This window comes from Cebus imitator, unplaced genomic scaffold (genome assembly GCF_001604975.1).
Source record: "Cebus imitator isolate Cc_AM_T3 unplaced genomic scaffold, Cebus_imitator-1.0 Scaffold447, whole genome shotgun sequence".
NCBI classification, from domain to species: domain Eukaryota; kingdom Metazoa; phylum Chordata; class Mammalia; order Primates; family Cebidae; genus Cebus; species Cebus imitator.
In genome coordinates this window covers 1,164,567-1,179,056 of record NW_016107762.1, presented here as the reverse complement: position 1 = coordinate 1,179,056, position 14,490 = coordinate 1,164,567, and the positions used below count along the sequence as shown (strand labels likewise).

Below are 14,490 nucleotides of genomic sequence, written 5' to 3'. Positions count from 1 at the left end.
TTAGTCCAAGCCATGATCATCTCTCTTTTGACAATAACCCATCCTTCTTACATTTTCTTTTGCCCTCGTCTCCATATAGCAACTAAAATGATGTTCTAAAAGCCCAAATCATATCATGTAACTCCTTCCTTGAATATCAAATTTATTGACTTAGAATAAAGATCAATGTCAGCATCATGGTTTATGTATCATACTATGGGGATCTGGCCCCCATCTTAATTCTCTCATCTACCGTGGATTCCTTATGCTATGATCACACAAGTTTGTTTTCGCTTTCATAAAGATTTTTATCACTTTACCAACTTAGCACATTCTGCCTATTTCTCTAGCATACCTTACTCCTACCAATCTCACTTTTGAGTGTCAGCTTAAACTCACTTTCAGAGAAGCCTTCCCTGACCCTCACTGAATAGTTTAGGTCTTCTAGATAAATGCTCTCATTGTACCCTGTGATTTTCTTTGTAGCATTTATTGTAATTATAATTATTTATTTGCTATTTCTTTGTTAGATGTAAACTCTTTCAGGTTTTTGTCTTATTCAGTGATTAATTCCCAGCACTCAGCTCAATGCCTGGTATATGGCAAGCATAGACACACTTGTTAAATAGCTAAATGAATGAAAGAGTGGCTATATTAAGAGTATAAAACATGATAAAAAACATTTTACAGTGAGAACAGACCTTCTTTTTATTAATATATTGAGATAAACTACAGAGACTGAAAGACAAAAATTCATATTTCATTCAGCAGAACATTCATTAAAAATCAAATGCATTTACTTTGAGTTCTCACAGAAAATTTTATGTAAGTCTGATATAACATTAAATATTTTACAAATCAGACATTTCATTTTTAAATCTAATTTATGATCCTGAATGCATTATAGACAAAGTAAGCTCTCCTTTACCAGTTTCATTTAACTTAAAACAAGGCTTCCATTAAAATTCCATCAAACCTTAAAAATTACCTGCAGCTTTTAAAAATGCATAAAGTAAGTGGAAAGAAAGTCTCATGTAGCAATCCAAAAACCAAAAGCAGAAATTGGCAAGAAGCATTTCTGAATACAGATAAACTGCAAAATATCATTTATGTGTGTTTCTTTCTTCTCATTGGTTGAACTGTCCTATTCAAAATAATTCTTTTTGAAACCAATAATTACAATACTCCAATGTCATTGAAAATCTCTATGATTTTAATGGTGTACTTAAATGGCAAAGTAGACTATCAGATTGAAATATACAGTATCTTGTGCTGAAGTGAATGAGACTTGCTCACATCTATGCGAGGTGTCATCTGCTATGCAGTTATGAGACATCTTGGCAACTGGTCATCCCAAATTTTACTAACTTACTAAACAAGGACATTTCAAGAAATACTTCTTACCCCTATATGTTTCCAGATGGCTGGACATAGAAAGATACAATTATGTTTGAAGCATGGGCCTTATAATAGGAATCTCTGCATTAAAATATGAAAAAGAGCAACAGAAAGAATTCACACCAATGAAATTGTGTGGACTGATATTCAAAGTTAGAAATAAAAATATCCACTGCTAATGGAAGCCCTGCTCTGTGCAAACATAGTGTGGTATATATTAAACAATCACACGTTTGAGGTATTAGCTGGAAAAAATATATATATACACCTATACATGGACACATCCACAGAATATTCACAAATCTATTGGCCCCAACACCAGCAGAGTCATATTAAATGAAAAAAATCACATACCAACAGGAAAAAGTTACACATAGGGAATTTACAAAAAATGTGGTACCATAATCCTTAATATAAGGAGTATGTTTTGAATTGTTTTGAGGATAAATGTTTCCATTTATATGAAAGTATCTATTTAATAGTAATAAAACCAAAAAGGAAGCTGAATTCTAGGACTGTGTTGCCTGCCAAATTACTGAAGGGATGAGCAAGAATTCCTTGAAAAGCCTCACTCTATCCTTATTCTTTGTAACTAAAAATTACAATTTAAAAAGTTGGAAATTATTGCCAGATTACTTTCTTTTCACTGGTTTATAGAGAATTTTATGGATTCTAACTAGGCAGTCATCCAATGTGGTCAACACCCAAGGTTTTTCAGCTGTTGAATGAAAATTAAAATTCAGATTTATTGTTGATTTTCATTAATTTTTCTGTTCAGATGAGAAAAAGATTACAAATTCCCTTTCAGTTTGTTTCACTCAATATGAAGATGGATAGTACTAATAAGACAGTACTGAACCCAAGCTTCACATGGGGAAGCTCAACAAATATACAAATTCTCTTCTTTTAACCATTTGGTCCTTTAACATAAAACTTGCTTAACTGACAAGTTGGCTCACTTGGTCCTCAAGCCAACATCAATAAATATTTAACTGTCTTAACACAAGTGGGAGATTTACTTTTTAATGAAATACATAGGAATCCATTAACATTAGCATGTCACATGTGATAAATAGATTCATTTAAAAATATTACAGATCAACAGAAGGGAAATCAAAAAGTTAATCATTTTTCTCAGTAACTACTTTAGTATAATTAAAGATTTAACTGGAAGAAAAATTAAACATAAAAGTATAATTAAAGTAAAAAGCTGATATTCCACATTTCTGTTCCTAAGAACACCTGAGCTGACACAAAAGTTGAGTAGTTTAATGCACTGGCAACATATGCCTTAAGGGCTGTACTTTTCTCTACCAAATCTTTGTAAATCATAAACAAGCATGTAATAATTATGAAACAAATAACTTATTTAGGCAATCAACTATAATGTTTACAAAATATATTATTTTTACTTATTAGATGAATCCAACTTGACATTTTTCATTGTTGAGAATTCAGTTCACTTATTTAATCAGACTACATTCTGAAATTTACAAATGATTAAATGACTAGCACCAGTCTGTTTAGGAACTAAGGAATCAAAAGAAGAAGAGAAAGGTACTGTTTTCATTTCCCCCACCCCCTCAGAAGGACAATATTGTTTGTGTGTATATGCATGTGTGTATTTGTGTATGTTTATGTAAAAAGGGGTAAAAATGTAAAGCATTAATAAATATAACTGCTGCTAAATTGTTAGAACACCAGTTAAAGGAGCTAATAAAGCAATATTCAAAGATTGAGGACTTTGGTGGTCATTAGAATGAGCCAATGAAATTACAAAGTTCATGTAGCTAAAAATAAGATGGCAAAATGTTGGGACTTTTATTAAAAAAAAAAGCAGCAAACATGAAAATCTTTTAACTCAAGATATCTAAACTCTTCTTACTTTATACAATTAACTCCAAATTCTAAGACACTTGAGTTTTTACACCATGATACAGGTGACATTAAGGCCTGAATCTTTACTTGCATACTTCATATGTTGCTTAAATTGTCAGGCACTCAGTCTGTCATTTCTCGCTGCAGAAAACTTTATCAAACACATTTTCCCTAACATTTTATGAAATTTAATGGAATGTAGCAATGCAATTGAAAAGTAATACTGTCCAAAAGCCATATATGACTTTATAATATACACTTTATGGTATCACTTAACTTGGTATAATAACTTCACCTATCCCTTTAAAGTTCAGATTAAGGGAAAAAGAATTAGTCAACAAGAAGGTAAGTTCACAGAATTATCAACCATAATAGTGAAAATCTGCCATTAAAATTAAAAAAATAAAATAGATGAAATTTTTTATTAAAGTTTTTATAAATTTTCTGATGCATATGAACTTTCAAAGTTAAAATGCTATGAACTTATTTTTAAAAAAACGTATTCTACAGGCTCAACAAAATATTTAATTGTATTTTTGCTTTAGCACTGCTTTTTTTTTTTAAAGGTAACATATCTAAGAGCAAGTTGGTTAAGCTGTCCAGATTTCCTATGACAGTATGTTTAGTTTAATCTACTAATTCAATCAGGCATTTCTGTTGATTCACCTGGAAAAGGGGATACAACATAACATTTTTACGAGGTCATTTTAGCAGTTTTATTCAACAGATGCCATAAATTAACCACATTCAGAAAAATAATTTAAACAAAGAACAAAGCCACCCTAGCTAGCATTTTCTCACTGACAAAAAAAGTACCAAAGATATGTTTATGTTCCATTAACTAAGTATAAAGCAAAATCATTAAAATATTACAACTGTTAAAGACAGAAGACTAGAAATCAAATAGTTTCATATCTAGTATACAGGCACCAAAAACTTGAATTTCCAGCTGTTTTTTTTTTTTTCTAATTCATATTATGGATTTACTTACAAGGGGCTTATTCCTATAGGATTAATTCAATTACTCAATAGTGCATAGATTTTAGCTCAGAATTTTTTAAGGATGACTTGCTTTAAGTTACTATTCTACCTGCTGCTCTATTTCTGCTCACAGTTGCATGTGGCCAAACAGATCATGCTCTGATCAGGTAAGTATACTGTAATCTACTTATATGTTTAGGAGTTGGCAATAGGGTTAAAAGGCACAAGGCTATATTTTAGTACTCATTTTCTTATTATTTATTTGTAGAATAACTTCTTTGGATCCTGCTTATTTTGATCACCAAGAAACTACAAATTTCTATGGGTGAATATATGAGTCCTCTTCAAAAATTTTAGCAGCCTCAAGGACATACACATCAAAATTTGGTGGCCTTTTAATTATTGGAATTGTAAATGACATAACTGCACTTTACTGTTGAAGACCCTTTTAGTTTAATATTTATAACCATTTCCTCATATTTTCTTTAAAATCTATCAGCATAGCATTTCATTTCTATGCATGTATATGTATAGTAATTCATAAAACTAAATAGCAAACTGATATTCTACACCAGTTCATTTATCTCAATATATATTTTGGAATATAACGGCAATATTAAAAATATCAATTCCCTCTAAGCTGATAATGCTATAAGATTTTACACAAAGTTAAAGTTTTTGTTTTTTCTTTTTGAAAAAGTTTCATTGTTTAAACTCCACATATTTGACAACTTGATAAGGAAAATGTAAATGTGTTATATAACATTTATTCCATCAATTTAAACTGAAGTGTCTCATGGAGCTAAACACTAAAAGAATTTAAATAAAAAAGCAGTAACCTGTATGTACACAAACTGATCATTCCATAAATATTTACATGACAAGGGAAAAAATGGAGAATCACTAAAACTAGAAATTGCTACAGGTATGATAATCCTTTCTCAAGACATTTTAGTTAGGAATCATGTAAGCTTTTAAAATGAAAATAATTATAGACGCATAACTAAAATATTCAATTTTAGTCTTCAGTTACTATTTAAAGGAGCCAGTAGGTCATGAGCAGTCCAAGATTTCAGGAACCAACTATTCAGTTTAGTTTTCAGTATCAAATATTTTCCTTCATCTCTCATGATGAAACTAAACTTACTTACAGAAAAAATAAAGAGTACGCTAAAAGGTATATAAATAAAAATTCCAGTTCATCCTCCTTTATAAAGACTGGTCAGCCGCTCTAATTCTTTACAGTTGTCCATGCTCAAAGCATCTGCCTTCCTTCGGAGTCGATCATCGCGGTATACTTTTGCTGCATACTGCATATCTGTTTCTGTTAACAAAGAAAAATATTTTGCTAATTGAATAAAATTTTGTTACCTAGTTGCTTAAGCTCAAATGATGCTTTATAGCAGTGCTTTGAAATATTTTGATTAACTGACTTAAAAAAAAACCCAGGTACAACTCCTGAAAGCCATTTTAGTAGGAAAAAAAATTTTAATGAAAACTTTATCTGATGTCTAGCAGGCAAAAAAAAAAAAAACAAAACAGAAAAGAAATAAGGATAGAATCCCGTCAACTTATGTTGGAATTCTTTCTCCCTACTCCTGTTCCCTAGTGGTTTAAACACTATTCCTCTGAAGCTTCATCTTGGCCTCTTTTCCTAAAAATATTATATGCTTTTCAATATGCTTATGGTTGTTTTTGCTGTGGTATTCTGTTAGGATTTCAGATTATCCCAAGACTTAAGTATTTAATACAAAAATTTTAAATCTTGTTCTGAGTTTACTTACGTTGAAAAATACATAAAATAATGTTATCGAAGGAACACAGAAAAAAATGCTTGTTATACAATCATAATACTGCTATTCAGCAAGTACTTCTGAGGCTTCCTTCAGTGTATGGACAACGCAGTTACTAATGATACACAGACTACAAATCAAAATTCTTCAAGGAGTATTCCTTGTTTTTTCCTGTTACTCTCAGTCATTTCACTGTTTATTAATACTTGTAAAGACTAGGAGCACTTAAAGAAGATGTAACAAAAAAAGAAAAAAGAAATCAATTACTTTCTGGAACAAAACAGCCAAGGTAGAAGACATCAGGTTAACATGGATTAGTCAAGATCACATTCAAAATATACTCAACAGTTAAGAGTATGTTCCATTTGTAAAGATCTCCAGAAATAATCTTTATTAAATCAAAGGACTAGGATTAACAACTCAATCAATATTATTCTGTGCCTTTTACTTACAAATAATGCACTTATATCTATTTACAGATAACTCTTCTCAAAGGAGAAATTTGAGACTTACTAACAAATGACAGAGTCTAGATTCCAATCCAACTCTCCATTGCCTCGCTTAATATTCTTTCCATTTTTTCAAAGTACTGCTTGGGCTGGATAATTTTTTGTTGTGGGGGACCTGTCCTGTGCATTGTAGGAAGTTTAGCAGCATCCCTGACCTTAACCCGCTAGATGCTAGTAGCAATCCCTGTCATTCCCATCCCATCATGACACACAGAAGTATCTCCAGACATTACCAAATGTCTCTAAGAAGGGGGTGCTAGGGAGGGTGGCAACTCATTCCCAGCTGAAAACCTAAAAATCACTACTAGTTTAATGTAATCTTCTCTACACAGAACAGACTGATTTTGCAAACTCAGAGTTAGAAGTCAAGGAAGTCACACCTCTAACTGCCACTGTATAGAGGAGAAAACCAAAAGAGGTTAAGAACTCTCTTAGAAGTTACATTTTATCAACTTTTCCCTAACAAGGGGGAGATGTTAATAACTGCTGACATTTTCTGAACATTTACTATGTGTAAAGTACTTTGTGATTTATTTTTCACAACAAACCCATCAAGTTGGTTATTTCTGAGAAGACTTTGGAACACAGGGCCTGGATTCCAGAGACAAATTGTCTGGTTTTGAATTACAAATGACCTCTATGACCTTGGGCAAGTTAGTAATCTCTCTCTGCTTCAGTTTCTTCATGTGTAAAATTAGAATACTAACCTCACAGGATTGTTGTGGGGATTAAATGAGTTAATACTTATAACGTGCTTGGGACAGTGACTGAAACAGTAGGCATAATATAAATGATAGCTATTATTTCCTCCTTTCATCATCATCACCCATTTTACACATGAAATAAACTCATAGAGGTTACAATTCATCAGCTAAAATTGTCAGCTAAAAATTTCAGAGCTAGGATTCAACTTTACTCCGTTTAATTCTAAAATCAATTGTGCTAACACTACACTATATGATCTACATTATTATTCATAACAATGGTGTTACAAAAACAAGAACCACAACGCTCAGTTCACATGCAACATCTCAGCAGATTCTTATGGTCAATTTTTATAGGTGGAAGTGTTCCTTAAATTAAGAAAACTGAGGCTGGAAACAGCTAAGCAAATTGAGTGTTCCGAAGAGCCTCTCTGTGTACAAAGCAAAGAAAAATGAAATGTCAGCAAAACTCATTGCAGGTTAAATTCTAAGTATGAAAGCTAAATTAATAAAGAGTTTCAAACTTAACTCTGAAAACAGGATGGATGCATCTTAAAACTGATAGTTTATCTGCCAGGATTTTTTTTCTTTCTTTCTTGGTGGTACATAAAAGAATGACACATCTCACAATGGATATTATCAATACAAAAAAACTTGGTATTACTTATTGAATCACATATTTATTGATATGGTAGTACAACATACACAAGTTTATTGGTACAACAATACACAAGTACCATTTATTAAGTCCTTACTATGCATCAGTTCCTGTGTTAGGCCACATGTATATAAAATGCATGATCTCATTTAAGTACGGTGCTCCAATTATGTGCCAGGGAATTCCAGAACATTCCTTGAATAGGGAAACCTACATTAATCAGTTCCAAAGACTGAGAATCAGTTTTAAAATGTTAAACGTGATAAACTTACTTTGTTGTCTTTCTTTCCAGCAATTATTTCGAATATTAGTAACATAATCTTCTTCCACACTCTTTTCTACCTTTTGTAATAACATTCCTTTATATTCATTTTTAAAGTCCTTGTTGACATAATAAACAACACCCAAGTTTTCTGTCTGCATTTTAATAGTTTGCCCTGTTCCACTGTAAAAGAGATGCAGCATCATTTTAATTAAAACTGGACATTCCAATATGTTACTATAAACCAAGCAAACAAAAACAATTAAAAATCATTGAAAAGTTAATATTGGTAATACAGATTGAGCATCCCTAATCCGAAAATCTGAAATCTGAAATGCTCCAAAATCTAAGACTTTCTGAGCATCGATATGATGGCACAAGCGTAAAATTCCACAGCTGACCACATGTGCTGAATCAAAGTGAAAACAGAGTATAGTACACAGTAACCTTTTAATCAAAACACAGCATCATAGGTAGAAACTAAAAACCTGTAGTTGTTTGTTGTTGCTATTATTTAACAACTGATAGAGGTATTCTGGTGATGCTACTATGCTGGTTAGTTACCCCTGAACATATTATTTCTTCACTGTTAACTACTTATTTGTGAATTAGAGTAAGAAAATGATTGCTTATCAGTAGCATATAAATTGAGAGTCAAGAATGATACCAAACAACCACAGGTTGTCCACATGAGTGGCTGAGATAGTGATACCTTTGCTTTCTGATAGTTCAGTGTATACACACTTTGTTTCATGAAACTTTGTTTCAAAGTTACTAAAAACATTGTATAAAATTACCTTCAGGCTATGTGTATAGGGTATATATAAAACATAAATTTCATAAGACTTGGGTACCATTCTCAAGACATCTCATAAAATATATACAAATATTACAAAATCTGAAAAAATCTAAAATCCAAAGCACTTCTGGTCTGAAGCATTTTGGATAAGAAATACACAAACTGTAACTTATTTACATTTTCTCAAATTGCCTAAAGCCATGATTTCATGTCACAAAAAAGTAATCACACTTTTAAATATACTATGTTCTTACAAAGGTATCCCAATCTTTAGTTAATAAAAATCTTATTTGGGCCAGGCGCGGTGGCTCACATCTACAGATGTGCGCACCTTGGGAGGCTGAGGCCAGCAGATCACCTGAGGTCAGGAGTTCCAGACCAGCCTGACTAACACGGAGAAACCCCATCGCTACAAAAACTACAAAACTAGCTGGGCGTGGTAGTGCACGCCTGTAATCTCAGCTACTTGAGAGGCTGAGACAGGAGAATTGCTTGAACCTGGGAGGCGGAGGTTGCGGTGAGGCGCGATCAGGCCACTGCACTCTAGCCTGGGCAACAAGAGTGAAACTCCATCTCAAACAAAAAAAACTTATTTAGAAAAAATAAGGTAATTCTTATTTTAGATCAATGTGATTTTAATACTGTAAAATCACTGCCAATAGGATTTTTATTCTTTTTTCTTTATCTGCTTTTATAAAGTTCATGCTGCTATAACAGCCAATATGATGTTATAGTTTCCTTTATGTTCACTGTATTAAAGTTGTCTAGAATGGATGCTGTATTCATTTTTCTTATGTCCTGACCTCTTATATATAAAGTATATGGTTAAAAAAGTACATCACAAAAAAGTAATATTTGCTTTTATTTAATCGATATTTTGCAAACTGAAGAGTAAAGTCACTTTACCCTTAATGATATAAATCTATGTAAGATCAATCATTGCTCTTTTTGTCTTTAAAATATTTTTATCTTTTAGAGTACTTTTGTCTTTAATGTCAACCCATTACCTACCACATTAAATTGTTATCAAGTTCAAATATAGCATTTCTGTCCTTATCCACAGTGGAAGAACAGAAATATAAATTAACAACATAAGACATTTATTACTTAAACTATTTTAAATATTAGATATAAATTTTTAAATCTGGTATACTTGCAGTAATAGATCTGGCACTTAAAAGTTTATAAGAACACAAGCTCTTTAAAGAAGGTAGGTCAGAAATAACAATTCATTTTTGTAAAACTTCACTTAGCTACTTACGATCTGGGATATAAGGAATAAGGAGGATTAGAGACCATCAATTGGCTTAATAACGACACGAGGATCAATACAATTATGGGCATCAGCTGGATAAACACAGAAAAACCTCCCTATAAAAAATCATCAAAGAATAACAAATTGTAATATAACTGTAATTGTTAATAATCCAACAGTTGTCATACATTTTGAGGCAGAAAGGGCATTTGAGATCACTAGTTCAGTGCTTTCAAATCACTTAACCATACCAACCTCCTTCGGTGATTCTTAAAAATATAACTGTCCAGGCACATCACTAGGAGATTCTGATTTGAAAAACACTGATAGAATTTGATTTCATTTTATAGATGAGGAAGTCCTCATTCTTTTCTCTCCTTCCCAACTCCCTCCCCCGACATACACAGAGACTCTATCAATATGCTGCAGGCTGTAAAACCATTTTTACTTTGGATTTGAGGGTAGAAGATGGCAGCTGATGAGTGGCAAAGCTGGGGGCCAGGCCTTTTACTTTCTAGTCTAGTGCTCTTTCCATTTACCTTTCCACTTCATGTAATTAAACTGCTATAGGCAATTAGGTATAATTGCATTAGAACAAGGAAAGTTACCTCCAATTCAAGTTTTTCAGTATTCTAAATTCTTCAGGGCCAAACATAACAAGTTACCTTCATAACACGCACAGTGCAGGTTTACCTTCATTAGAATCATCGAATAACAAATTTAAATGGGTCACACTATCCAACCACCCCTGCTGACCTCACCTCCTATTCCTACAATATCCCTAAGGATTTTCTAGTCTTTACTGAACACCTCTGGTAAGAGAAAACTCATTATTTCCTACAACAACCTGCCCTCTTTTTAGACAACTCTAGTTGCTTTTCCTTAGCTGAAATTTGCCATTTTGTGATTCCTAGTCATAAACATACATCTCCTCTTTCCTCTTCTCTTTCATGTCCACTATGTCGATGCTGATGTTGTTGGCTATAACCAGCTCGTCCATTTGAAAAAGAATGTACACTACCTAAAAAAATAAAAGCAAGGTTGAATTAGGGAGAGCAATTATGGTCAGAAAAAATATATTTTCTTTCACATTTTTCCTTAATTTTAAAAAATTACTAAAACAGTACACATTTATTTTCAGTAGTAAACACTTATTGCCCTCTTTTCTTGTGAGTGAAGGGTGGACAGAAATAGTAATGATTCTTCCCAATCTGCTTCCTTTAGAGGTAGAAATTCCTTTATGAAAACTTAAGAGTTTCTCTACACTCATAGAGGACTTTTGTTGTGATTAGTTGTTTTTGTAAATGTTGGATTATTACTTTGAAACTTTTTGCATTTATCAACACATCATAAACATCTCTAAAAATCAAAAGATAGTATTCAAATTCATTTTTAAAAAATAGCTCTGTAACGTATCTTGGTATAGGTGGACCACAATTCATTCAAACATTCTCTTGCTGATAAACAATCAAGTTGTTTTCCTATAAGATGGCCAATCAGAAATGGCTACCACTGACAAACTATGTTATAACTAGCAAAATAACAGCAAATCAACTATCAGTAGAAAATTTACTATTGTCTGAAAGATTTCTGATTGTTCCTAGCATATTTCCAGTCAAAATTACTAGCTTTAATAATGTTTCTATAATTATGTATTCTAACATGTCAAACACAGATTATATTTTCAGTCATTAATTTGCATTCATATATCCTCTTTCCTTCAAGGATGCTTTGCAAAACATCCTCAATGACCACTACCTTGCCGGGCATGGTGGCTTACCTCTGTTTTTCGGTATTCTAAATTCTTCAGGATTTGGGAGGCTAAGGTGGGAGGATCGCTTGAGGCCAGGAGTTCAAGACCAGCCTGGACAACATAGCAAGACCCTGTCTCTCCAAAAAAGCTTTAAAAAAATTAGCTGGACATGGTGGTACATGCCTGTAGTACTAGCAACTTGGGAAGCTAAGGCAGGAGGATTGGTTGAGCCTAGGATTTTGAGGCTGCACTGAGCTATGATCATCCCAGTGTACTCCAGTGTGGGCAATAGAACAAGACCCTGTCTCTATTAAAAAAGAAAAAGAAATGACCACAACATTTCTCAATAATATTCAAAGAGTGCCACCAGGTGAAATCACATTGCTACATTCATGAAGATTCTCCTAATTTTGAATGGGACGTTTAACTCAGCACCTGAAGTAAATTTTGTAAACAGGACTAAAGCTGTAATTTTAAGTACCTTGAGGAGCTACATTCAAGAAAAATCAATTTCCACACTAACAACTCACAGTACAGTAAGTCCTCACTTAACGTCCTCAATAGGTCCTTGGAAACTGCAACTTCAAGTAAACATGATGTACTATATGCCTTAGCAATTTAACTCTTGTTTATATCAATTAGCCTGTGGTAAAATTAGTTGTTATTCAGAACATTGTTTCACTTCTAGTCACAGTTTCCAAAAACCTTATGTTAAGTGACCACTTACTGGAAATGTAAGTGGAGTTTAATACTATTTATGTTGGCACTATAAAATCTATCCATTTAGTGGTATCACTACAATACTTCACTTTGATAGTCTAAAGTTAGCTATTTCTACTTTAATGTAATTTTTAAAATCCACTTTGTATATAACCTATGAATCAGACTTTCTACTGTTTAAATGGAAATAGAAATGAGTACCTCTACTTACATCCAAATTAGCAAACTATAATGTTATTGATAAAATATTTACAAAGATCTCTAAAGAAGCAATGTCAAAGAGTCATCCAGGTTGAAGAAAACCATTCATAATTATAACAGTACTTACCTAAGACATTGCCATTACATTTCCTTCTTATATTCCCCTTCAGCTTTATATAAAATACAGAATATCTGTACTCTTCATTTTTTTAACTAAAGTATATTCTAGGAAAATATGGGTTTTTTTAATTAAAATGTTTAACTTTGTAAAAATAGTAATCCTAACATTTTTCTCCTGCTTTCATGAAAAACCATCACAGGATCAAAACATTACAAGAAATGTAAGGGAAAAGATAGATACATCTCTAAATAATGTAACTGGAGGTATGACTCTGTAGCTTCATAAAATATAATATCTATAATTACATTAAAGTACCTGAAGGAAATCCACCCCCAAAAAATATATTAAACAAGTCTTCTGGAGTTATATCAGCTTCACAACCTCTATGGAAATTAAATCTGCCATTGTTTTGGTGGTTACAAGCTTGTTCTTCATTGCCTGTGAGGTCATACTGTTTTCGCTTTTCTGGATTACTTAACACAGCATAAGCATTTCCAATCTCTGAAAAAGTCAGGAGTAAAAGTTGGTAAGCAAAGTTATTATATTATAAAAGGCTGTCCCACATAAAAACTAATGTCATGCTGAAAAAAAAAAAAAAAGACCACCTGAAACTAATCCAGAAAATTGTTCAAAAGTAGGAAGTTCTTTTAACGAGGCACATTGTTTGCAATTCACATATTATTTCTCAATACAACTTTTTATACCATATAGACATGTCTCTACTGCTTTGAAAACAAAGGAATATCCACCTTTCCTGTGTTAATATTGTGTTCCAGCTCCTAAAATCCTGCCTCTTAAGCCATTCATCAAATGGTTTAAACCAATAACAGCAGTAGCTACCATTTATTGAGTACCTAAGAACTGCCAGGCTCTGCACCCAATACTTTATTACATTGTCTGTTATTGTCTCCACTTTACAAATGAGGGCCCTAAAATTCAAGAAGGTTAAATAACTCATTCAAAGTCAAATTCTTCTTAGCACAATAAGTACACTCTCTTCATGCAGCCTATGCCAAAAATCTTTTTTTTGCACCCTGGAGTCTGAATGAGCTATTCTTTCATCCTATTACCCCAAACAGTTTATCCCCTAGAACAGTAAAAAAGGGGACTGTGTGTATGTTTTCATGGCAATATTCCCAAGACCCAACATAAGGTCTGAATTAGTTTTTAAATAAATACAGACAGTCCTCAGTTTTTCTGTTTTACTTTGCATGACATTTATTTATAAAAAAGAATTCTATTTCCCACCTCACAGTCCCAAATCCAAAAGAGGTAATGGTACACTGGTTACCAGAATGTCTTTCTGAAGCAATTTACAAGTTGTGATGCTTTCAATCTAAAAGTAGGAACTGATTCTTATTCTGACACTTCTAATAGTTAATTACTTCATAAATACATCTTGCTTCTTAAACTAGATTGTAAGCCTCTTGCAATACAGAATATTTTAAAAATAGTTTTTGGATCCCATGGGGTGGCTGC

The 14,490-nt window shown here is 32.6% G+C and overlaps 1 protein-coding gene across 3 annotated transcripts in view; it reads right to left on the bottom strand.

Annotated features, from left to right (window-relative positions):
- Positions 1-661: 661 nt before the first annotated feature.
- DNAJB14 (DnaJ heat shock protein family (Hsp40) member B14) overlaps positions 662-14,490 on the bottom strand; it is a 50,990-nt gene continuing 37,161 nt past the window's right edge. Inside the window, exons 4-8 of one of the 3 annotated variants that reach the window (XM_017511360.1) lie at positions 13,327-13,512; positions 11,143-11,237; positions 10,223-10,332; positions 8,169-8,345; positions 662-5,560 (exon numbers count right to left, since the gene is read on the bottom strand). In XM_017511360.1, coding sequence (XP_017366849.1) covers positions 5,521-5,560; positions 8,169-8,345; positions 10,223-10,332; positions 11,143-11,237; positions 13,327-13,512 — 608 coding nt within the window. In that variant the 3' untranslated portion in view covers positions 662-5,520. The remainder of the gene's footprint in view (positions 5,561-8,168; positions 8,346-10,222; positions 10,333-11,142; positions 11,238-13,326; positions 13,513-14,490) is intronic. The other 2 variants (XM_017511359.1, XM_017511361.2) reach the window with 2 other exon arrangements.